Source organism: Chionomys nivalis, chromosome 1 (assembly GCF_950005125.1).
Source record: "Chionomys nivalis chromosome 1, mChiNiv1.1, whole genome shotgun sequence".
NCBI lineage: Eukaryota > Metazoa > Chordata > Mammalia > Rodentia > Cricetidae > Chionomys > Chionomys nivalis.
This window is the reverse complement of record NC_080086.1, coordinates 1,215,136-1,235,462: the sequence shown is the minus strand read 5'-3', so window position 1 is coordinate 1,235,462 and position 20,327 is coordinate 1,215,136. Positions and strand designations below refer to the sequence as shown.

At 40.4% G+C, this 20,327-nt stretch overlaps 1 protein-coding gene and 1 pseudogene across 2 annotated transcripts in view; one reads left to right on the top strand and one right to left on the bottom strand.

Annotated features, from left to right (window-relative positions):
* Dennd5b (DENN domain containing 5B) overlaps positions 1 to 20,327 on the bottom strand; it is a 112,981-nt gene that overhangs the window by 74,951 nt on the left and 17,703 nt on the right. For both annotated transcript variants that reach the window (XR_009057004.1, XM_057767643.1), the window contains exons 2-3: positions 12,617 to 12,726; positions 4,504 to 5,170 (exon numbers count right to left, since the gene is read on the bottom strand). Coding sequence is in view for 1 of the 2 variants with exons in the window: in XM_057767643.1 (XP_057623626.1) it covers positions 4,504 to 5,170; positions 12,617 to 12,726 (777 nt within the window). In the remaining variant the exon portion in view is untranslated. The remainder of the gene's footprint in view (positions 1 to 4,503; positions 5,171 to 12,616; positions 12,727 to 20,327) is intronic.
* Positions 7,818 to 9,123, top strand: LOC130870517 (nucleoporin SEH1-like; annotated as a pseudogene).

Here is a 20,327-nt window from a genome sequence, read left to right as displayed (position 1 = left end):
TGGATCAATGCCCTCTTCTGGCCTTCATTAGCACTGGTGGTACACAGACATATATGCAGGCAAAACACTCATAAACTAAAATAAACAAATCTTAAAAAAATCAAGATATACTATACAGATGCATGAAATTATAAAGGAATAAATAAAACATAAAAAATAAATTAACAATGTTGAATAGAAGATGTTGATAAGATTTAAACAAGGACTCTGTTTCTTGAGACAGGGTTTCTCTGTGTAGTTCTGGCTGTACTGGACCTTTTTTTGTAGACTAGGCTGACCTTGAAGTCACAGAGATCTGCCTGATTCTACCTCTTGATTAAATCTGCCTCTAGGATTAAAGACCACTACCACTCCTGGCTCTTAAATGTGTCTTAACAGCACAGTGGAAGGCAGATTAACTAAAGTTATTTCAGTTATAATTTATATAACTTAATATAATTTTAGTTAAGATAATTTCATTAATAATAAACACGATAATTTTCCACTATTAAGGAGTCCAATCAAGATTCGTTCAATTTTCTTCTTCTTTTTTTGTCTTGGTTTAGAGAAATTTTAAGTGCTAAAGCCAAAGTTTTCAACAAGAAACATGAAGTATGGGCTGCAGAGACAGCTCCGTCACTGGTTACTCTTCTTGCACTTCCCGTGGATCCGCCTGTCGGTCTGTCAGCTGTGCATTCACTGTGCGGTCTTGTGGGTTCCAACAATAATAAATAAGTATTATTGGCTTGAATAAAATCTTCCTTACTGCTTTAAAAACAACAGAAATAGAGCTAGACATGGTAACATACGCTTGTAACCCCACTTGGGAGGTAGAGAAATGAGAATTAGGAGTTCAAGGTTATCCTCAGAGATACACAGTGAGCTCAAAGCCAGCCAGGGCCACAAGTGACTCTATCTCAAAAAAAAAAAAAAAAAAAAAAAAAGCCATTCAGTTCACTGAATGGTTCACACCTTTAATCCCAACACATGGGAGGCAGAGGCAGAATATGAGGCCAGCCTGGTCTACATAGTTCCAGGACAGTTAGGGCTGTTACATAGAGAAACCCTGTCTGGAAAAACAACAACAACAAAACAAACAAAAAGAGAAACAATTCTAACGACACTAAGGTAAATTTAACAAAAAAAAAAAGCACATGGAGATGTGCTCACTGGTAGAACACTTGCCTAACATGTTCAAGGCAACTTTTCACCCCCAACTCCCAAATCTAGCAATACTAAAATATTAGTTGGTTAAATTATATTGCTTTTTGCATCAAGGTCATGGAAACATAGCTTCTTTCTTCAAAATATTTGGTTTGTTTTTATGATTAATAAGGTATAACCAACAAGTGCAGTCTACTTTGGCATGACTGCAATATACAATGAAGACTTCCAACATTCTAAAAAAATCTCCAAGTAGCTTCTACTTTCCAACAACTAGTGACAGAGAAGAGTACTATGGGATGGCAGAGGAGCCCCGCAGAGGCGCGGGAACAGGAACAAGAGTTGGTGTAGGTGGCAGTAACTGCTTATCTCCTCTGTGAAGAACAAAGGAGTACGTAAGCAAGACCCAAAAGTGTTCCGGAGGCTTTAATTATTGATACGAAAAGTCAGACACTGGTGTTTAAATTCTCCATTTTTTTTTTTTTTTTTGGTTTTTCGAGACAAGGTTTCTCTGTGGTTTTGGAGCCTGTCCTGGAACTAGCTCTTGTAGACCAGGCTGGTCTCGAACTCAAGAGATCCGCCTGCCTCTGCCTCCCGAGTGCTGGGATTAAAAGCGTGCGCCACCACCGCCCGGCAATTCTCCATCTTTTATATTTCCACTGTTCTTTTGAAAAGAGGACCATGTCCGGCTTCATGTAACCTCCAGACACTCTTCTGATATGAGGTTCGAGGAAACAGTCTTGACTTCCTGGGTGCATTCTCTACTTAAAAATTCATACCCATTGAAAAAAGACTGTGATAGAATTACTCTCTAGATAACAGACTGAATCCGTCTAAATAAACTGTGGATTAAAATTTCTTTCTTTCTTTTTTTTTTTTAGTTTTTTCGAGACAGGGTTTCTCTGTGGTTTTGGAGCCTGTCCTGGAACTAGCTCTTGTAGACCAGGCTGGTCTCGAACTCACAGAGATCCGCCTGCCTCTGCCTCCCGAGTGCTGGGATTAAAGGCGTGCGCCACCACTGTCCGGCCATGTGGATTAAAATTTCAAGTCAGTTTAATGCATACTTTCATCACTGAGATCCATCTACTTAGAGTCATGGATTTCCATGGTAACTGTCTGGGTCTTAAGCACCTTTAAACCGTATGGCATATATTTATCAATATGTAAGGAATGAAGTGGCAAACATACTTAAAAACCCCTTACATTACAAAGAATCACAGAGGGTAAAAAAGGGCACCAGAGGGCAAATCAACATAAAGACTCCTTTTAAAATGTGTTTATTTTATTGTCTTTCTCTAAGGGGAGAGACATCATCAATGTTAAAAACCACCAAAATTGCAACTACACAAAGCTTTCGTTTCATATTTTACAACTATTTAGTATGGTACATTTCCATATAGTTGAAGAATGAGCAAGTAATTTAAAGGTAAAATATTGAGTCGTAGGGAGAGGTTATGTGTGGGCCCAGTACAGTTACCAACGTGGTTTAGTTGTCAGGAGAGGCGGAGAGGAGCCTACATTTGGCCTATCCCATTGCTTACTTGGGTACTTATCTCCCCTGGGCCTCAATTTCCCCCTCGATAAAAGGAGCAACACATACAGTCTAAACATTCTAGATCTTCTCATTTAACTTCCGCAATTAATCAGGTGTGGGTGGCAAAAACATCCAGGAGATATGGAGGACCAAGACTTCTGAAAATTAAGTCAGTGACCCACAGGGCTTATAGTTTAACAAGGGACAGAGCAGAGATCTTCTAAAACCAATACTGGTTAAACGTTTAAAAAGGTTATTTTCTTTTAGGTGTATGAGTGCTTTGCTCGAATGTGTACGTGTGCCTGATGTCCTTGGAGATCAAAAGGTCTTAGATCCCCTGACTGGAGTTACAGGCAGTTGTGAGCTGCAATGTGAGTGCTGGGAATCAACCCAGGTCAGCTGCAGGACCAGCAAGAGTCCAGCTCTTAACCACTGAGCCACTGCTCCACCATTTAAACATTTCTAATCCCCAAACCTTCGCTGAGAGCTGACATTGCACAACTCTCCATCGCCACCATCTCTTCAGGGAAAAGAGTAACAGGTAATGGTGAGCACTAAGAAAGAGGGCAAAAGGAACATAAAGGACTGAGATGAGCCATTGGAGCACTCCCTGATAACAAAGCACAACACTGAACACATTATCAAAAACTATTACGTAGGATAAACTGAGAAACCTCATGAAGTGCTGTCAACACACAAATAGTGTCAACACACACACAAGATGGGGAAGCATAAATATAGCCTGCTTGGCTCAGTTTCACTTATAATTTAAAATAGAAAAATAAAAAAAGAAAGTGAAAAAATAAACATGACAGCAGCAGTGGGAGCCTGTTCCACAGTTCTGCCAGCCTAAATACAAAGTAGCAAAATGCTAATCCAGATATCTGTGCCATGTTTTCCAAAGTCTCAACAGTGCACATGGCTAGTTTACAGTTTCCAACAATTCAGTACCTTTATGACATAACATCTCTGCTTCTGTAAATCATGTTCAGACGGAAACAGGTATCCTACTCTAGGCTCAGTATCAGTCATTCACTAGTCAGATACTAGTGAAACAAAATTCAACTTGTTAGTATCTTAACTAAATCTGGGTTGGGAGACACTGAATAAAAGATACAATAAAGATAATACCATCTGGGACTTGGAGGTTAAAAACACAATTACACTCAACTCTAGCAGATCTGTTGTTAGGTCTGGGGAGGCATATCTGTTTCCTACCTGCACATCTCTTTCTCACTCATAAAATGTTCCTACAGGCAAATGTCCAAAGTTATCTGCCTCAGGAAGTAGCAGAGTAAACATTATATTTATTACTTTCAAATGCCACCTGAACTTCCATGTAAAACTTTGTCAATTTGTAAATAAAGAAGCAGAGTCCAAACTGGGTGGCGGCGGAGCGCACGAAGGCAGTCAGGTGGATCTCTGTGAGTTCAAGGCCAGCCTGGTCTACAAGTGCTATTCAGGACAGTCAGGGCTGTTACACAGAGAAACTGTCTTGAAAAATAAAAAGAAAGTCCATTAGTCACTGAGAGTAACAGGTTTCAATGTATCTAATGATTATAAGTTGTAGGTAAAGAGTTGTTTTCATTTAAAAATATAAACAAATAAATACACCCAAATCGGTCAACACAACAATTTCGATTCCTTCCTGTTTATCTCTGCAGTCACTGTCAAACAGAAACAAAATAGTTTCTCATCTCACCCAAACCTATTCTTTTTATGCAAAATAGAAGAGACTTTAGGTCATTAATTGAATCCACAATGAAATAGGGTAGCACAGGGCATAAGTACTTGCTTTTAGAAAACAAAGTGCCAAGGACACCTACCTTGTGAGTAGAGAAGGATCTGCATCTCCAGAAGGACACAGGTAAACACTTGAACGAGGTTCTCTAATCCCAGGAGCTCGAAGGCCTCTCGGAGAGGGTAGTCAGAAAGAGGGAGTTCATTGGGCCCAGGCCTCTGGCAGATGACAGGCTCATAAACACCATAAAACTTCAGTGACCTCCCAGGAGGTGGAAGGGGTACCTCATAGAGAATATTATGGATGTAGCTCTCAAGGGGCAAGGGTGGTGGCTGCTGAGAGGTAACAGCCTTGTAAAGTTGGAGGAGGAATTTCTTGCAAGCTTGCATGAAAGGCAGAGGTGTGATCAAGCAAATACTTTTTGAAACATACAAGGTGTCTCTGTTGATGTCGTAAGAGTTGTATCGCTGGAGTTTCAAAAGAGAGGTTGCGTCTCCCTCATCAATACTGCTTGCCAGCGAGTCCATGCTGCAGGAGGAGGAAGCATACACACTGCCGTGCTGCTCGGCATTGTGCATCTGGTACAGCGTCTGCATCGCTGTGCAGATCTGCTTACTTGTGACTTCTTCATAAAAAGTGAGAACAAAGCCATAGGTGCGAGAACCGTCTTCGCGGGTGATGATGAACGAGTGGAACTGGGGCTCCTTATTGTCCGCTTGTGTTCTGAAAGACAGCCCTTTGGGCATGCACAGCTGTGGAGACAGGGGACCATCAGAGCACAGTACATGCATCACTTCAAAACAGAAAAAAGGAAATTATTTTCTTTTTAACAGGATATAAAGGGTTAGTCTAACCCAGATTTAAGTTTAGCGACAGCTTCAAATTAGAAACATAGTGTAAGTTCTTCACTTACACGTAGATAAAATATTCTCAAAAGAAACAGACGAGGGGCCGACTTGGCTCAGCAGCTAAGGTGCTATCTCCAACTGCAAGTCTCAGCCCCGGTTCAACTCCTGGGACACACACAGTAAAAAGAGAGAACTGACGTCTACAAGTTGCCCTTTGACCTCTACATGCGTGCACACACACAAACAAAAAATGTATTTTAAAAATAGATGTAAACCGGGCGGTGGTGGCGCACGCCTTTAATCCCAGCACTTGGGAGGCAGAGGCAGGTGGATCTCTGTGAGTTCGAGACCAGCCTGGTCTACAAGAGCTAGTTCCAGGACAGGCTCCAAAACCACAGAGAAACCCTGTCTCGAAAAACCAAAAAAAAAAAAAAAATAGATGTAAATGTACGTGGAAAAATATTCACGGTGTGGGTATTACACAAAGAGGGCTTTATTAAGAAGGAGAAGATGAGAGTCAGAGAGACTGCTCAGCAGGAAAAGTCAAGGTCGCTGTCAAGCTTGAGTTCTACCACCAGAGCCCACATGGTAGGGGGAGAAAGCTGTCTCCTGACTTCCACAGACAGACAGACAGATGATGCACACAAAACCTCACACTAAACATGTGTAAAATATCTTTTAAAATTTAAAAGAGAATGAGATCTTTGATTTGGATTCAATAACTCAGAAAAAAAAAAGCGCCCTGATCTTGAACAAGACTTGAAGACAGAACACGCTGGGATACTTTACAAACAATCTCTGAGACAGGGTCTGTACAATCCTGGCTGGCGTGGACTCCCAGTGTCGACCATGCAGTCCTGGAACTCAGACCCACCCACCTCTGCCTCCTGAGTGTGTGCCATCATGCCCAACTTTAAGTATTATTTTATAGTGATTATGACAGAGTTTCAGGGGGAAAAGGTAAAGGCTGTTTTGATTAGTGAAAAAGAAGTTAATAAAAATAAAAACAACAGTTATCCTATGCAGGACAGAAAATTAAGGCGACATTAGAAAAGAAAGGAGTCCCCATGCTCCAGAGTCTGAAGAATCTGTTAAGTGAAAAACAAGAAATCCAGCATATGGGGCTGGAGTGATGGCTCAGCATTTAAGAGCACTGGGGTACTCTAGAATTTGATTTCCATTACCCACACGATAGATTCCAACCATCTGCTCACTCCAGTTCCAGGCGATCCTAAGACCTCTTCTGGCCCCATTGGTACCAGGTGTACACATATACTACGCATTACGTGGACACAAACACCCGTGTACACAGAATCATTTAAAACATTATCTCCTCTGCGGTCCTGTGGCCTAGGGTGGTTTTCTTTCTCAAGCTGTAATCTACCCAAGTTTACCACAGCTCTCACTCTATGACCTCATTTTTAAGTTCTCTGGCAACTCTTTGAGCTACAACTTCATACGATACCAAAAAGAAATGTACATTTGTCTTTATTTTTACTTTGTGGGGGCACACAGAGTCTTACTATGTAGCTGTGGGTTGTCCTAGAATTCTGTTCTCTATGTAGACCAGGCTGGCCTCAAACTCACAGAGATCTGCTTGGTTCTGCTTTTGCCTGCTGAATGCTAGGATTAAAGGGTACATCATCACACCAGACACAGTGGCTATTTTAAAGATACTAAGTGTGATTCTCCCTTGAAAACTGGATCTATTTTACCCTTTCCCTGGGTATCTCTATGTAAAAAAAATCTCTTAATATATTCCAACTCTGCTCCATATAGGCCAATCATGAAACTTCTTCTAAGGACAAAGTCAAGGATTCTAGGTTTTTTTGTGAGTGGAAATCTCTGAAAAGATGTGTTTCTGGTTGAAGGGCCCTGCAGATGCTGACATGCTTTTGCTATTTTGAACAAATATGATGCTTTATCCTAGAAAAATAAACTTTGAAAATGAAACTTTTTTATTTACTAAAATGGAAGGGTAAAACAACATATTTTCAATTATTCATAACAGAGATTTTAAAAGACATAAATAAGGTTCATTTTGTGACAGATTATACTTCTCCTACAGAGTCAGATAACTATTTGAATCTCTGGACAACCAAATCTGTCACACTGACTCAACTCCACCACACAGTGTGAAACACACAGAGGCTTGGGGTGGCTTTGTTCTAACATGACTGAGTACGAATAAACAGTTAAATTTTGTTCAATCCCTATAATAAAGTTCAACAGCAGTGACAACTGATACACAATGATACAGATGACAAGGCTGAGAACGACAGCTCCACCTCGCTGGTCACACGTTCTGTAAGTTCTGAAGCAACAAATAAGAAAACAGGTGGGGGCTGGAGAGACGGCTCAGCGGTTAAGAGCACTGACTGCTCTTCCAGAGGACTGGGGTTCAGTTCCCAGCACCCACATGGCAGCTCACAACTGTCTGAAGATCCAGTTCCAGGGGATCTGACACCTTCACACCAGTGCACATAAAATAAAATAAACAATAAGAAATATTAAAAAAAAAAAGAAAAAGAAAACAGGTGGCGATGGGCACATGGCCCGCAGCATCGCAGTGGACCACAAGGACACCATTTACAATGTGTCTTTCACCTTCCACAGGTTCCAGATGGCATCTGCTCCAGCAACTGACCAGAATGTTGAGGCTTAACGGTACTTGACAAATGTACCGCAGGGAGAGGTGGTTCCCCCGTCTCAGGAAGGTCTGAGATAAAGTGAAAGTGGAGGTTGGCATTGCACTGCTGGATGGAAGACGCGCAGTGATCTGCATGGTGTGGGACACGGTGCATCCTGAATGTGGACCGGTTTCAGTTTCCTGTTCTTTTGACTGAACAGCTGTTGTGTGGGAAGAAATAGCAGGAGAATCAAGTGATAAACTGTGAGGACAGAGTCACTGGGTGAGGAGGACAACTCTAGCAGACAGCACAGCATCCATTACCAATGTGAAATCTGCTCCCACGCATATGGGTCTGACTTCAGCAACCTGTCCAGCAGATGGTGTGGTAAGAAGACGCGAGACACCAGATGTTGTGGATCTCGGCCAGCGTTCTCTGTAAACTGAGCCGTAGCTGCATTTCCTGGACCACTTCCAGCTACTGCACTCACCCCTCCACAACAGCTGTGGGAAGTGGTAGCACTAGTCCAGTCCAGGCAATGGCTGAGGTTCAGGAGTTTTCTTTTGTTTGTTTGGGTTTTATTTTAGTTTGGTTTTGGTTTTACAAGACTAGGTTTCTCTGCGTAACAGATCTGTCTGTCTTGAAACTAAATTTGTAGACCAAGCTGGCCTCAAACTCAGAGATGCACCTGCCTCTGCCTCCTGATTGCTAGGATTACAGGCGTGTGCCATCACCGCCCGGATCAGAGTTTTTACTACAGCTAAAACATCATGAATAATGCAAGCTGAAACTCTTATGACCATCACTGATCCTGTTCATGATATTGTACTTGCTCCAAATTTGGAAAGACCTTTCCACATTCTGGCAATAGCAACTAAAGATATAAGAATTTTCACATTAAAACTTGTGAGGAAAGAACTTACTTCTGGTAGTCCAACATAATTTAAATCCAGATTGTGGCTCAGTTTGGTGATCATAATTCTCATGTCTGGCAGGTAAGCTAGAATATAACAGGAACGGTACTAGCATCTTCAGGAGATGACAGCTGTGTAAGGTTGTGGAAAGCTAATTACATGGACAATTAGAAGTATTATGAAGGGTAACGGGAGCCCAGCAAAGGGGAGTCCTCAGCACCCGAGCTCAGGCCGGAGCACCTTTATTCACTGCGTGCTGCATGCATACAGGAATGGAAGGCAAACGCCTTTTCCCTTCCCTAGCACCACCTGAACTCGACCAAGACACATTAGCAGCTAAAAATACACTGAATATAATTCTTTGTACTAGTCAGTTTGTCGGCATTATAAATGGAGAGACTTTTTGTTGAGACACTATCAAAATAATTTTGTTTTTTTATTCTTTTGAGACAGGGTTTCTCTGTAGCTTTGGCACCTGTCCTGGAACTAGTTCTTGTAGACCAGGCTGGCCTCAAACTCACAGAGATCTGCCTGCTTCTGCCTCCCAAGTACTGGGATTAAAGGCACGGGCCACCACTGTCTGGCTGAGACAATATTACCAAAACAATTTTTTGTAAGTGTTCTTGAAACATGGGGTTAAAAACTAAAAAGATTGTTAATATCCTCATAAATAGTTGGGAGAAGGTAAAATACTTTATTCCTTTGGAAGAATTTAGGCATGTGTTCCATTTTCTAAAATAAGCTGATAGGTTTTTATAATTTTAATTTGAAACTGAATAAAAGTTTTTCATAAATTAAAACAACAAAAATCTGCCTGACTTGAAGCTGTCAGGATGCCGGCAGATCAGATGGAGACCTAGCTACGTGCCCAGCCTATTCTGACAAACCTACCCAATTTCTATGCCAATTATCTTGCTTGCTTACTTATTTACTGTTTGTAAAACATATCTTATGTGGTCAGGCTTGTTATGTGGCCAACAATGGTCTTGACTTACTGATCCTCCTAGCGCTACCTCCCCAGGGGCTAGAAGTAAAGGCTTGCTATCATGCCTGGCTCTCTGTATCTTTTTAAAAAGGATTTATTTATTTTTAATTTAAGTGCAAAAGTGTTTTGTTTTTATCTATGTATGCACACCATGTACCTGCTTGGTACCTCAGAAAGCCTAAAGAGAGTGCCAGGTTCCCTGGAACTGGAGTTACAGACAGTTGTAAGCTGCTACATTGGGTGCGGAAAGTAAACCCAGGTCTTCTGCAAGAGCAACAAGCGCTCTTAATTGCGGAGACATGTCTTTAGCTCCCTAAAGCTTCTCCTTTCATATCAAGTGGGCAGTACGGAAATGTAGTGACATGCAAAGACACAACTTTTAAAAAGGTCAAATTTGATTTTTTTTTTGTTTTCATGTTTTTTGTTGTTTTTAATTATTGGCTTTGTTTTCCTTTTGTTGATAGGGTCTCATGTATTCCAGTCTGGTCATGAACCTTCTATGTAGCCAGCCAAGAATGAACTTGAATTCCTTATTCTTTGGCCTCTATCTTCCAAGTGCTAAGGTTATGTCACTATGCAGGCTAAGACTTAAGTTTATTGACAGGCTTTCCTATCATCCGAATCAGAGAATCAAAGCTCACAATTTTTTTGAAAAGCGGCCAGCTATTCAGTTAAGGGTTTGTAGCTTTCTTGAGCACACATTCAAACATTTACAAGGAAAGCTTGCCAAAAGTTATATTCAAGTGAAGAAAGACTTCCTATGACACAGATAACAGATGTAAGAATTTTTCTTAAATGCTTTTCTACAAACTAAAAAGGCAAAATTTGTATTTCTAATTCTGGAAATCGTGAATTGGAAAATATGATGAATTACATAAATTACCAGGAACAAAGACATATCTCTCAGACAACCTGAGAGATAATCACAATTTTCTTACCATGGCTCTTATGTCTCTTGTTAACTAACAATATTGTTATTTACCAATAATATCCCCTTCAACTAACAATAAGATAACTAAAAATAAGATGTGTCTTGTAACCAAACACTGGACAATGCTGTCCATACCCTTCTTCTAGTATGAGCGACCAAGGGTCCTTAATTATCTCACCTTCTGGGCAGTTTGGCTAGAACTTTATTGAATTTATTTTTTCCATTTATTTATTTATTTGGTTGGGTGGTATTTTCAAAGAGTTCTATGTAGTCCTGGCTGGATTTTAACATATGAGTAGATGATAATGAACCCTACTGCCTTCTACTTCTCAAGTGCTAGAATTACATTTTTTGGTTTGAGTTTTAGCAATTCCCCTTTCCAAATTGTATAATTCTAACACTCCATATCCTTTTTATTAGAAAGACTTTTTTACAGAAGCTTTTCAGTTTCAGGAGGTCCCATTTATTAATTGTTTCTCTCACTGTGCTGCTAGGGTTATACTTAGGAAGTGGTTCCCTGTGCCAATGCATTCAAGTGTACTTCCCACTTTCTCTTCTATAAGGTTCAATGTGGTTGGCTTTATGTTGAGGTCTTTGATCCATTTGAACTTGGGTTTTGGGCATGGTGATAGATATGGGTCTAATTTCATCCTTCTACATGTTGATTTCAGTTATGCCAGCACCACTTGTTAAATATGCTTTCTTTTTTCCATTTGATATTTTTTTGCTTCTTTATCAAAGATCAAGTGTTCGAAGATGTGTGGATTAATATCCGGGTCTTCTACTCGGTTCCACTGGTCCTCCTGTCTGTTCTTATGCCAATACCAGGCTGTTTTCAGTACTGTAGCTCTGTAGTAGAGTTTGAAGTCAGGGATTGTGATGCCTCCAGAAGTTCTTTTATTGTTTTGACTATCCTGGGTTTTTTGTTTTTCCATGTGAAGTTGAGTACCATTCTTTTGAGGGTCTTTGAAGAATTTTGCTGGGATTTTGCTGGGCATTGCGTTGAATCTGTTTAAATGATGCATCTAAGTTCCTTTCCAGCCCAGGTATGGCGGTCACAACACCTGAGAGGCTGAGGCAGAAAGACTGCCAAAATCACAAGGTTGTCTGGGCTACAGTGAAATCCTGTCTACTGAAGAAAAAAAATATTGTTGGTACGATGCTCAGTGGGTGAAAAGATACTTATGACCAACCTGACAAGTGAGTTTGGTCACCAGGACGTACATGGCAGAAAGAGAAAACTGACTCTTCCTGGTTGTCTTCCATTTCCACAGGCATAACCGAGCCCACGGACACATACACAGTGTAAAAGTTCCTTTCCCTCTTCATGATGCCTGTGAAAAATGACAATACAAACCTACCACACATTATTCCTTGATATGTGGAAACACTGTGCTCCTTCCCTCAAGCAGAGTGGCTCATCCCTGTTTACCAAGCATCTATGTATTAATACAAACCCAAAACAGCTTAACAGTAGGAAATAAAATGGACTTGAGGTTCGGTATTCCTAACAAGTAATATACTGTGAGAACTGCTGTGGAAAACCTGAGAAAGTATCTTCTCTAAGACTCAGTTTCCCCATCTGTAAAAGACAGACAGTATTATATTTCTAGGGGTCTGTGCAGAGAAAGAGCATTTGATATTCTTTCAGAGGACCTGAACTGACCCTCTAGCTCCAGCAGGTCTGATGTCCTCATCTGGCCTCTGTGGACACTCATACACATGTAGCACACAAAAAGTAGACATGTACATTAAAAAATAAAATCTTAAAATTACTATTTTCACAGAATTTAAAGAATTGTATTGAATAATACAGACATTTACCATTTATATTCTATTAAGATAAAAGGAATGCTAAACAAATAGGAGAGAAAAAGAAAAAAACTATACCATGTTCACTGCATCTTGATCAAAAGGGTTCCATTCTATGCTCTGAGGATAATGGGCCAGAACTTTCGATTTGAACGTTCTTCTCAAAGGACTCTGGTCAAAATTTTCGCCTACAACAAATAATTAACAATCAATGAGTAACTGAAACTTAAACAAAATAATTTAAAAAATATTTGCTATATGTATAAAATTATTATTTTTTTCCGAGACAGAGCCCTGACTGTCCCAAAACTTGTTCTATAGAGCAGGATGGCCTCAGACTCAGAAATCTCCCTGTCTCTGTTAAGAACTGGGATTAAAGGTATGTGGTACCGTGCCTGGCTAATATACATGTATATTTTTTAAAACATTTACTGATTATACTTAACAACCTTATTTTAAAACTATTGTCAACTGAGGAACTATCAATAAAAAGTTCGCACTCAAGACGCAGAGGCAGGTAGATCTCTGTAAATTCTACATAGTGAAAATCCCAGGCTAGTCAAGGTTACATGGTAAGACTTTGTCTTAAAAACTCAAAAAAGAAATAGTAAAGAAAAATTTAAAAGTAAAAGACAAAGAAAAAGAAACCTGTACTTAAAAACTTTAGAATTTGAATTTTTTGTTTGTTTGTTTGTTTTTGAGACAATTTTTCTGTGTAGTTTTGGCTGTCCCGGAACTCACTTTGTAGACCAGGCTGGTCTTGAACTCACTGAGATCCAGCGGCCTTTGCTTACCCAGTGCTGAAATTAAAGGCGTGTGCCGCCACCACCTGGACTAGAATTTAAAATTTAAAATCTCAGCTATATTTAACTATAAAAATCAAAATATGAAAAGCATGGGATAAAACTGGACTCTCTGAACACGGCAGACAATGAGAGCTGACGAGAGGCCAAGGACAATTGCACGGGGTTTTGATCCTACTTCATGTTCTGGCTTTGTGGGAGCCTAGACAGTTTGGATGTTCACCTTCCTAGACCTGGATGGAGGGGGGAGGACCTTGGACTTTCCACAGGGCAGGGAACCCTGACTGCTCCTGGGACTGGAGAGGGAGGAGAAGAGGAGTGGGGGGAGGGGGAGGGAAATGGGAGGCGGGGAGGAGGCGGAAAATTTTTTTTCAATAAAAAATTAAATAAAAATCGAAATATGCTAATAACAGTGGTGCATGTAATCATTATACTCATTTCAACATAAGATGATAAAAATGTATACAGAAACACTTCACTGAAGAAATCTTGATTAAACCTGATTTAAACTGATGGTTATGATATTGAAGTTTTATACACAAACCCAATGCTGCAGTAGAGTAGGCGATTTTGTTTAAGTTGCCGCAAAAGGGTCTGACAGGGTTTTACATACAGGTTTTCAGTGACCAAATGAGCAAAACCAGAAACATCACTGTGGGCTGTCTAATGGGTAAAACACATTAAATACATTAACTTTTTAAAGAAATAAGTACTTCTATACCCAAGTTGTCACCTGCCAAATTTCTAGAAAGGTAACAGTAGAAAATATAACTCCATGGTAGATAGGGATGGCACACACCTTTAATCCCTGTACTTGAGAGGCAGAGGCGTGTTGACTCTCTAAATTCAAGGTCAGCCTGGTCTACAGAGTAAGTTCCAGGATTGCTAGGATTTCATAGAGAAACCCTGTCTTGAACCACCTCCCCCAGAAAAAAAAAAATCGGTGAGAATAATCAGACTTGTTTGTCATCTCCTTAAGACTGTTACCCCCAAATAGCTTAGTTTCATAAAATAGCTCAATTCAGATGGATCTTAAATACTCAATGTCAAAAAGTTAGTATCAAGGGATTGGAATACCTCAAAGGAATTTCACCATTTTCTATGTTTTCCTTTCTTTTCTTTTCTTTGGTCTTTTTGAGACTATTATCAGCTCTAGCTGTCCTGTATCTATCTGTCTCTGCCTCCTGAGTGCTGGGATTAAAGACCCGGACGCTTTCTACTTTTTAGTTCTAATTAAGTACAAACTACAATTTTAGAAAGATATAAATGTAATTTACCAGTATTTGCACAATTAAAAGAATCACAAAGCAGTCGGATTTAGAAGTGGGACTGACATCTTTTTAGACTTGACTCGGTTTCCACTTGGGATAAAAATAAGATACTAAAACAGCCTTGAGTTGTGTAAGTTTTAAAAACTCACATAAGGGAAATGTTACACACGAATACCTTGTTGGAAACAATATTAAATGTATAGGAACTTTTATGAATAAAGCACATAATTTAAATGTATTTACTGAAGACAAATAAAGTATGGCTTCTAATTGAAGACCTTAACAAATGGTAATTTTCTTTGGATTCTCCTTTATCTTTCTAGTATGTAGTTCCATACTCTAAGAGTTGAGAGCTTCTCCTTCCAGAAGAAAAACTGCTAAAGGAATGCCATACTAGGTGTGGTTTTTTTCAAGCCTATAATTCCAGTAGTTAGTTGAGAGGCAGAGGCATGAAGATCACTGTGAATCATAGGCCAACTTGGGCTACACAGTGAATTCCAGGCCAGCCTAGGCGACAGAGTTGAGTTCTTTCTCAATAAATAAACATACAGACAAATAAATGCTTTAAGAAATTTATCAATTTGTATGCCCTGCTCCTAGGTTACCTAATGAGCAAAAGTTGAGATAAACGTTACCCTGTCCATGAGTCACTGTGAATGAGGAACACAGGATTCAGGATTCAAAATTGTTGACTTCTGGGTAAATGATGTTCTTAAGATACTAGATGTTTGTGTGAACAGTAAGATATTTTATATCTTCTTGGTTTAAAAAACAGTAGATTTCACGTTACTTTAGGTCTTTAAATAATAAATAAGCAAATAGACAAGAAAACGGTACTTTGGTTCTAAAAATCTATGCTACTCAGCTTGAGCACGCCAGTACACACTTTAATTCCAGCACTTGGGAGGCAGAGGCAGGCATATCTCTGTGAGCGAGGCCAGCCTGGTGTACAGAGTGAGCTCCAGGATAGTCAGGACAAAATAGGCAGTCCTTGTATCAAAAAACAATCAGTCAAATGTCTGTTTTTATCCATAACTATAAGCAAACTGTAAAATACCACAGAAACAGAACATAACCCAGGATATAACTACTTGTAATATTTACCTTTTAATGAATTTCTGCCTGTGCAAGGTTAAAATTAACATCTTCATCTAGACATCAAGTTATAAATGGGGCAGAAGATAAATAAATGAAGTCATAACAGCTTCTTTCTTTCTTTCTTCTTTTTGTTTCTGAGTCAGGGTTTCTCTGTGTAACAGCCCTGACTCTCATAGATCTCAGGCCTGGATGGCCTGAAACTCAGAGATCTGCCTGCTTCTGCCTCCCAAGCACTGGGATTGAAGGCATGTGCCACCACACCCAGCAGCCAATAGTGTTATTTTTAATATAATTGTTCTGTTGCCTGTGGAACCACCATCCTTCTCAAGGCACAACCAATTTATTCCCATAAAGAATTTCACAAAGGGGGCTGGAGAGATGGCTCAGTGGTTAAGAGCATTGCCTGCTCTTCCAAAGGTCCTGAGTTCAATTCCCGGCAACCACATGGTGGCTCACAACCATCTGTAATGGAGACTGGTGCCCTCTTCTGGCCTGCAGGCATATACACAGACAGAATATTGTATACACAATAAATAAATAAATATTAAAAAAAAGAATTTCACAAAGACACAAAACACATAAACAGTAACATGTATCCTCTACAAACACCACCTTCACCACAACCACCGACCTCCACCGCCACCTCTACCACCTTCACCACGACCACCACCTCCACCTCTACCACCACCCACCTCCACCACCACCACCTCCACCTCCAGCACCACCTCCAGCACCACCTCCACCACCACCTCTACCACCACCACCTCCAGCACCACCACCTCCACCTCCACCACCACCTCCACCTCCTCCACCACCACCTCCACCTCCACCACCACCACCTCCACCACCTCCACCTCCACCACCACCACCACCTCCACCACCACCACCTCCACCACCACCACCACCACCACCACCTCCACCACCACCACCTCCACCACCTCCACCACCACCTCCAGCACCACCACTGTTACCTGCACCATTAGTAAGATCTCTACTACTACCTCCGTAACACCTCCACCACTCTTAACTCTGTCACCACCACAACTATTAGCACCACCAGCACCAGTTTCTCTTAATAGTGTGTGAAAAAAAATAGCAACAAGAAAGATCACTGCTGTACGTACAGCTGTCTTGGCAAATAATATTTTGAAAGAAATTAGGATAGAATCCGGCATCACTGGTAAGGATTCAGAAATCAGTAAATGCAGTTATTCTATTCTTACTAACATCAGTGGGAGAAAAAAAGAGCTCTAGAATTACATTAGGACCTGGGAGCTGGAGAACAACCTACTCTTTTCATTCTGAATGCATATTTTGTATGACACTAGTTTAGGATTTATAAGCAGAAAAAAAGTGATTAGGTTTGAGATTTTTAGAGTCACATAAAATAGAAATCACATATTAACACCCTTAAATTAAAATTCACCTTTTAACTATAGTCCTGAAACAAATAAGGAGTGTAAATTTCTTCAAGTATTTATATACTTGTAAGGACCCTATGTTACATTTTTATCATTGCCAAAACATAGCTACAATGTAAGTATCTTTGCTATAACTATATACAGGCCTAATTTTAAATAATATTGTAAAGTAATCTAATAAATTTAAGCTTTAATTAAGCCTCTCTTCCTAAGGAAATAGAAACTACATGCCAAGGCAGCTTAGACTAGTAAATATATTTTTTCAAGGCTTGAAGTGAGGTCTTTATGAAAATTAAGATGCAGATGAGAGAACAAAATACAAATATCACCTATAATTTTGTCTAAGAAATTTAAGAAACATTCACAATAGGACATGGGGTAAATTAAAATTAATGATTTCTAATACCCCATTCATTTTTAAACTATTTTTACCTGAAGTCGTATTTGTAGTTTCTTGGCTCTTGCCATGACGATCTGCTTCTAGCCATTGGTACAAAACTACATAATGTAACAGAAACAAAAATCTTTATGAACAAAGCAAAGAACAAAAATGATATTGAAGAATGGAAAATGAGAATACAAAATTAAACAAAATCAATTAAATTTGAGACATTCAAGTCAAGCACACAGTTTAACACTAGTGATATGTAGCTTACAAGCAAAAACCATGTAATTTTAACATAACAAATACCAGTCAGACATTTGTAACACTTATCTGTATAGGTGAAAAGCACATACATCTTAAGACTAATTTCAAGAGAAATATTAAAACAAAGCTAACAAAGTGTGATGGCAAAATGAATTGGAATGGGTGTGGTCCAAAAATTAGTATCTCAAAATGCTAACAAGGATGCTGAAAGACAAGAACGCTCAACCACAGCCAGTGGGAAAGGCAGTTTAATACTTGCTTATAAAGCCGGGCGGTGGTGGCACACGCCTTTAATCCCAGCACTTGGGAGGCAGAGGCAGGCGGATCTCTGGGAGTTCGAGGCCAGCCTGGTCTACAAGAGCTAGTTCCAGGACAGGCTCCAAAACCACAGAGAAACCCTGTCGGGAAAACAAAACAAAACAAAAAAAAAACAACAAAAAAACTTGCTTATAAGATCAAACATGCTTTTGACATACAACTCCGTAAATCTAGTCTCATGAGTAAACATCACATTCAAGAGGGTTCATATCTGGTAAATACTCACCAAAACTATCAAAGAAACCAGAAACAACAAAGCCTCAGAAACTATCATAGCCAAGAGGAGCTTAGGGAAATGTGACAATTAAATGCCAAATAGAACAAGGATCCTTTAAGAGAAAAAGAACATTGGGCCAAAACTAAGAAAATCCAAATAGGGGTTTCATCCCTCAACTCAGTCTTGTATGAAGGAGTTAGAAGCCCGGGTCTTCAAGTGTGGCTATGAAATCTCCAGAAACCCGAAGACAGAGTTCCACTCCACTAAGGGTCCATCTTACACCTTACGTCAGACCCAGAACTGAGTAAGAGACACATACATGTAGAGTATCTTGATGTGGGAGTGATCTCTTTCTAATCTGTTGCTTTCATTGGTTAATTAATAAAGAAACTGCCTAGGCCCATTTGATAGGCCAACCCTTAGGTAGGCGGAGTAAACAGAACAGAATGCTGAGAGAAAGAAGCCGAGTCAGGGAGTCTCCATGATTCTCCCACTCCAGACAGACGCAGGTTAAGATCTTTTCTGGTAAGCCAGCTCGTGGTACTACACAGAATATTAGAAATGGGTTAGATCAATATGTAAGAGCTAGCCAATAAGAGGTTAAAACTAATGGGCCAAGCAGTGTTTAAAAGAATACAGTTTCTGGGGCTGGAGAGATGGCTCAGTGGTTAAGAGCATTGCCTGCTCTTCCAAAGGTCCTGAGTTCAATTCCCAGCAACCACATGGTGGCTCACAACCATCTGTAAAGAGGTCTGGTGCCCTCTTCTGGCCTTCAGGCATACACACAGACAGAATATTGTATAATAAATAAATAAATAAATAAATAAATAAATAAATAAATAAATAAATAAAAGAATACAGTTTCCGTGTAATTATTTCAGGTAAAGCCATGCAGGCGGCTGGGTGCCAGGGACGCAGCCCCGCCGCTATTATTACAACAGTATCTAAAATGCCATCTCTGAGTTTAAGTATCATTCAAACATCACTTTTACTAGAATTATTAGCAAGCACGTCTTTTACATGACTTTTAACTAAGCCTTTAGGACTATATATTATCTTCCCAATCCAAAGAGACTTAAAGATCGCCTGAATTAAGTATTCAGCCAACCTTTCAACCCCATTAGATTCATTACCAGATAACTGTAGTAACTTCACCGCGTCACAACTGACTAGTATGGCCGAGCTGCTCTTCCCCGTTCACTCCCACTCATGCCATGCTAATTTCACCTCACCTTGGTAAACAAAATATGATCTCCATGTGACACACCCTAGACTCAACAACTGCAGTTGGACCACATGCAAACTGATGATTATTCTTTATCCTGGCATAAAGCCTGGCTCTAGAATTGTCAAGGGACTAATCAGCATTAAACCAGTGCCAGGAAGGTTGCTGAGAGCAGCTTTGGAGCAAGGCTCAGTAACAGGGTTGAGAGAGCCGCGTGGAGTCACACCTGATGGCTATGTGTACAGAGCTGCGCGGAGTCGCACCTAATGATCTGCCCTCCGCGATCCCGAAAGCGAGTGCTCTCTGTGATAATCAACTCCTAACATCAACTAGGCCTGACCTATGCTATTATCACGCAATGATTGTCAGCTGCTTGCATATGCGTGGACCTATGGGGAGTGCCCACCTGGCAATCCGGGGTTGGTAGCCCATGCCTACTTAAGGGCTGGGAGAGGTTTGCCCTGGGAGAGGAAAAGAGAGAGGAAGAGAGAGTGAGAGATTTTACAATTGTCAAAAGGTCCTGAATAAACTGCTTAGCAAGAAGAGCTCCAGTGTGGTGTTGCATCCTTCTTGCTGGCCGAGGGGGACCGCGACACAGGGTTATTAGGGAAACAGATTAAGAAAAAGCTGGCTAGCCGGGCGGTGGTGGCGCACGCCTTTAATCCCAGCACTCGGGAGGCAGAGGCAGGCGAATCTCTGTGAGTTCGAGACCAGCCTGGTCTACAGAGCTAGTTCCAGGACAGGCTCCAAAGCCACAGAGAAACCCTGTCTCGAAAAACCAAAAAAA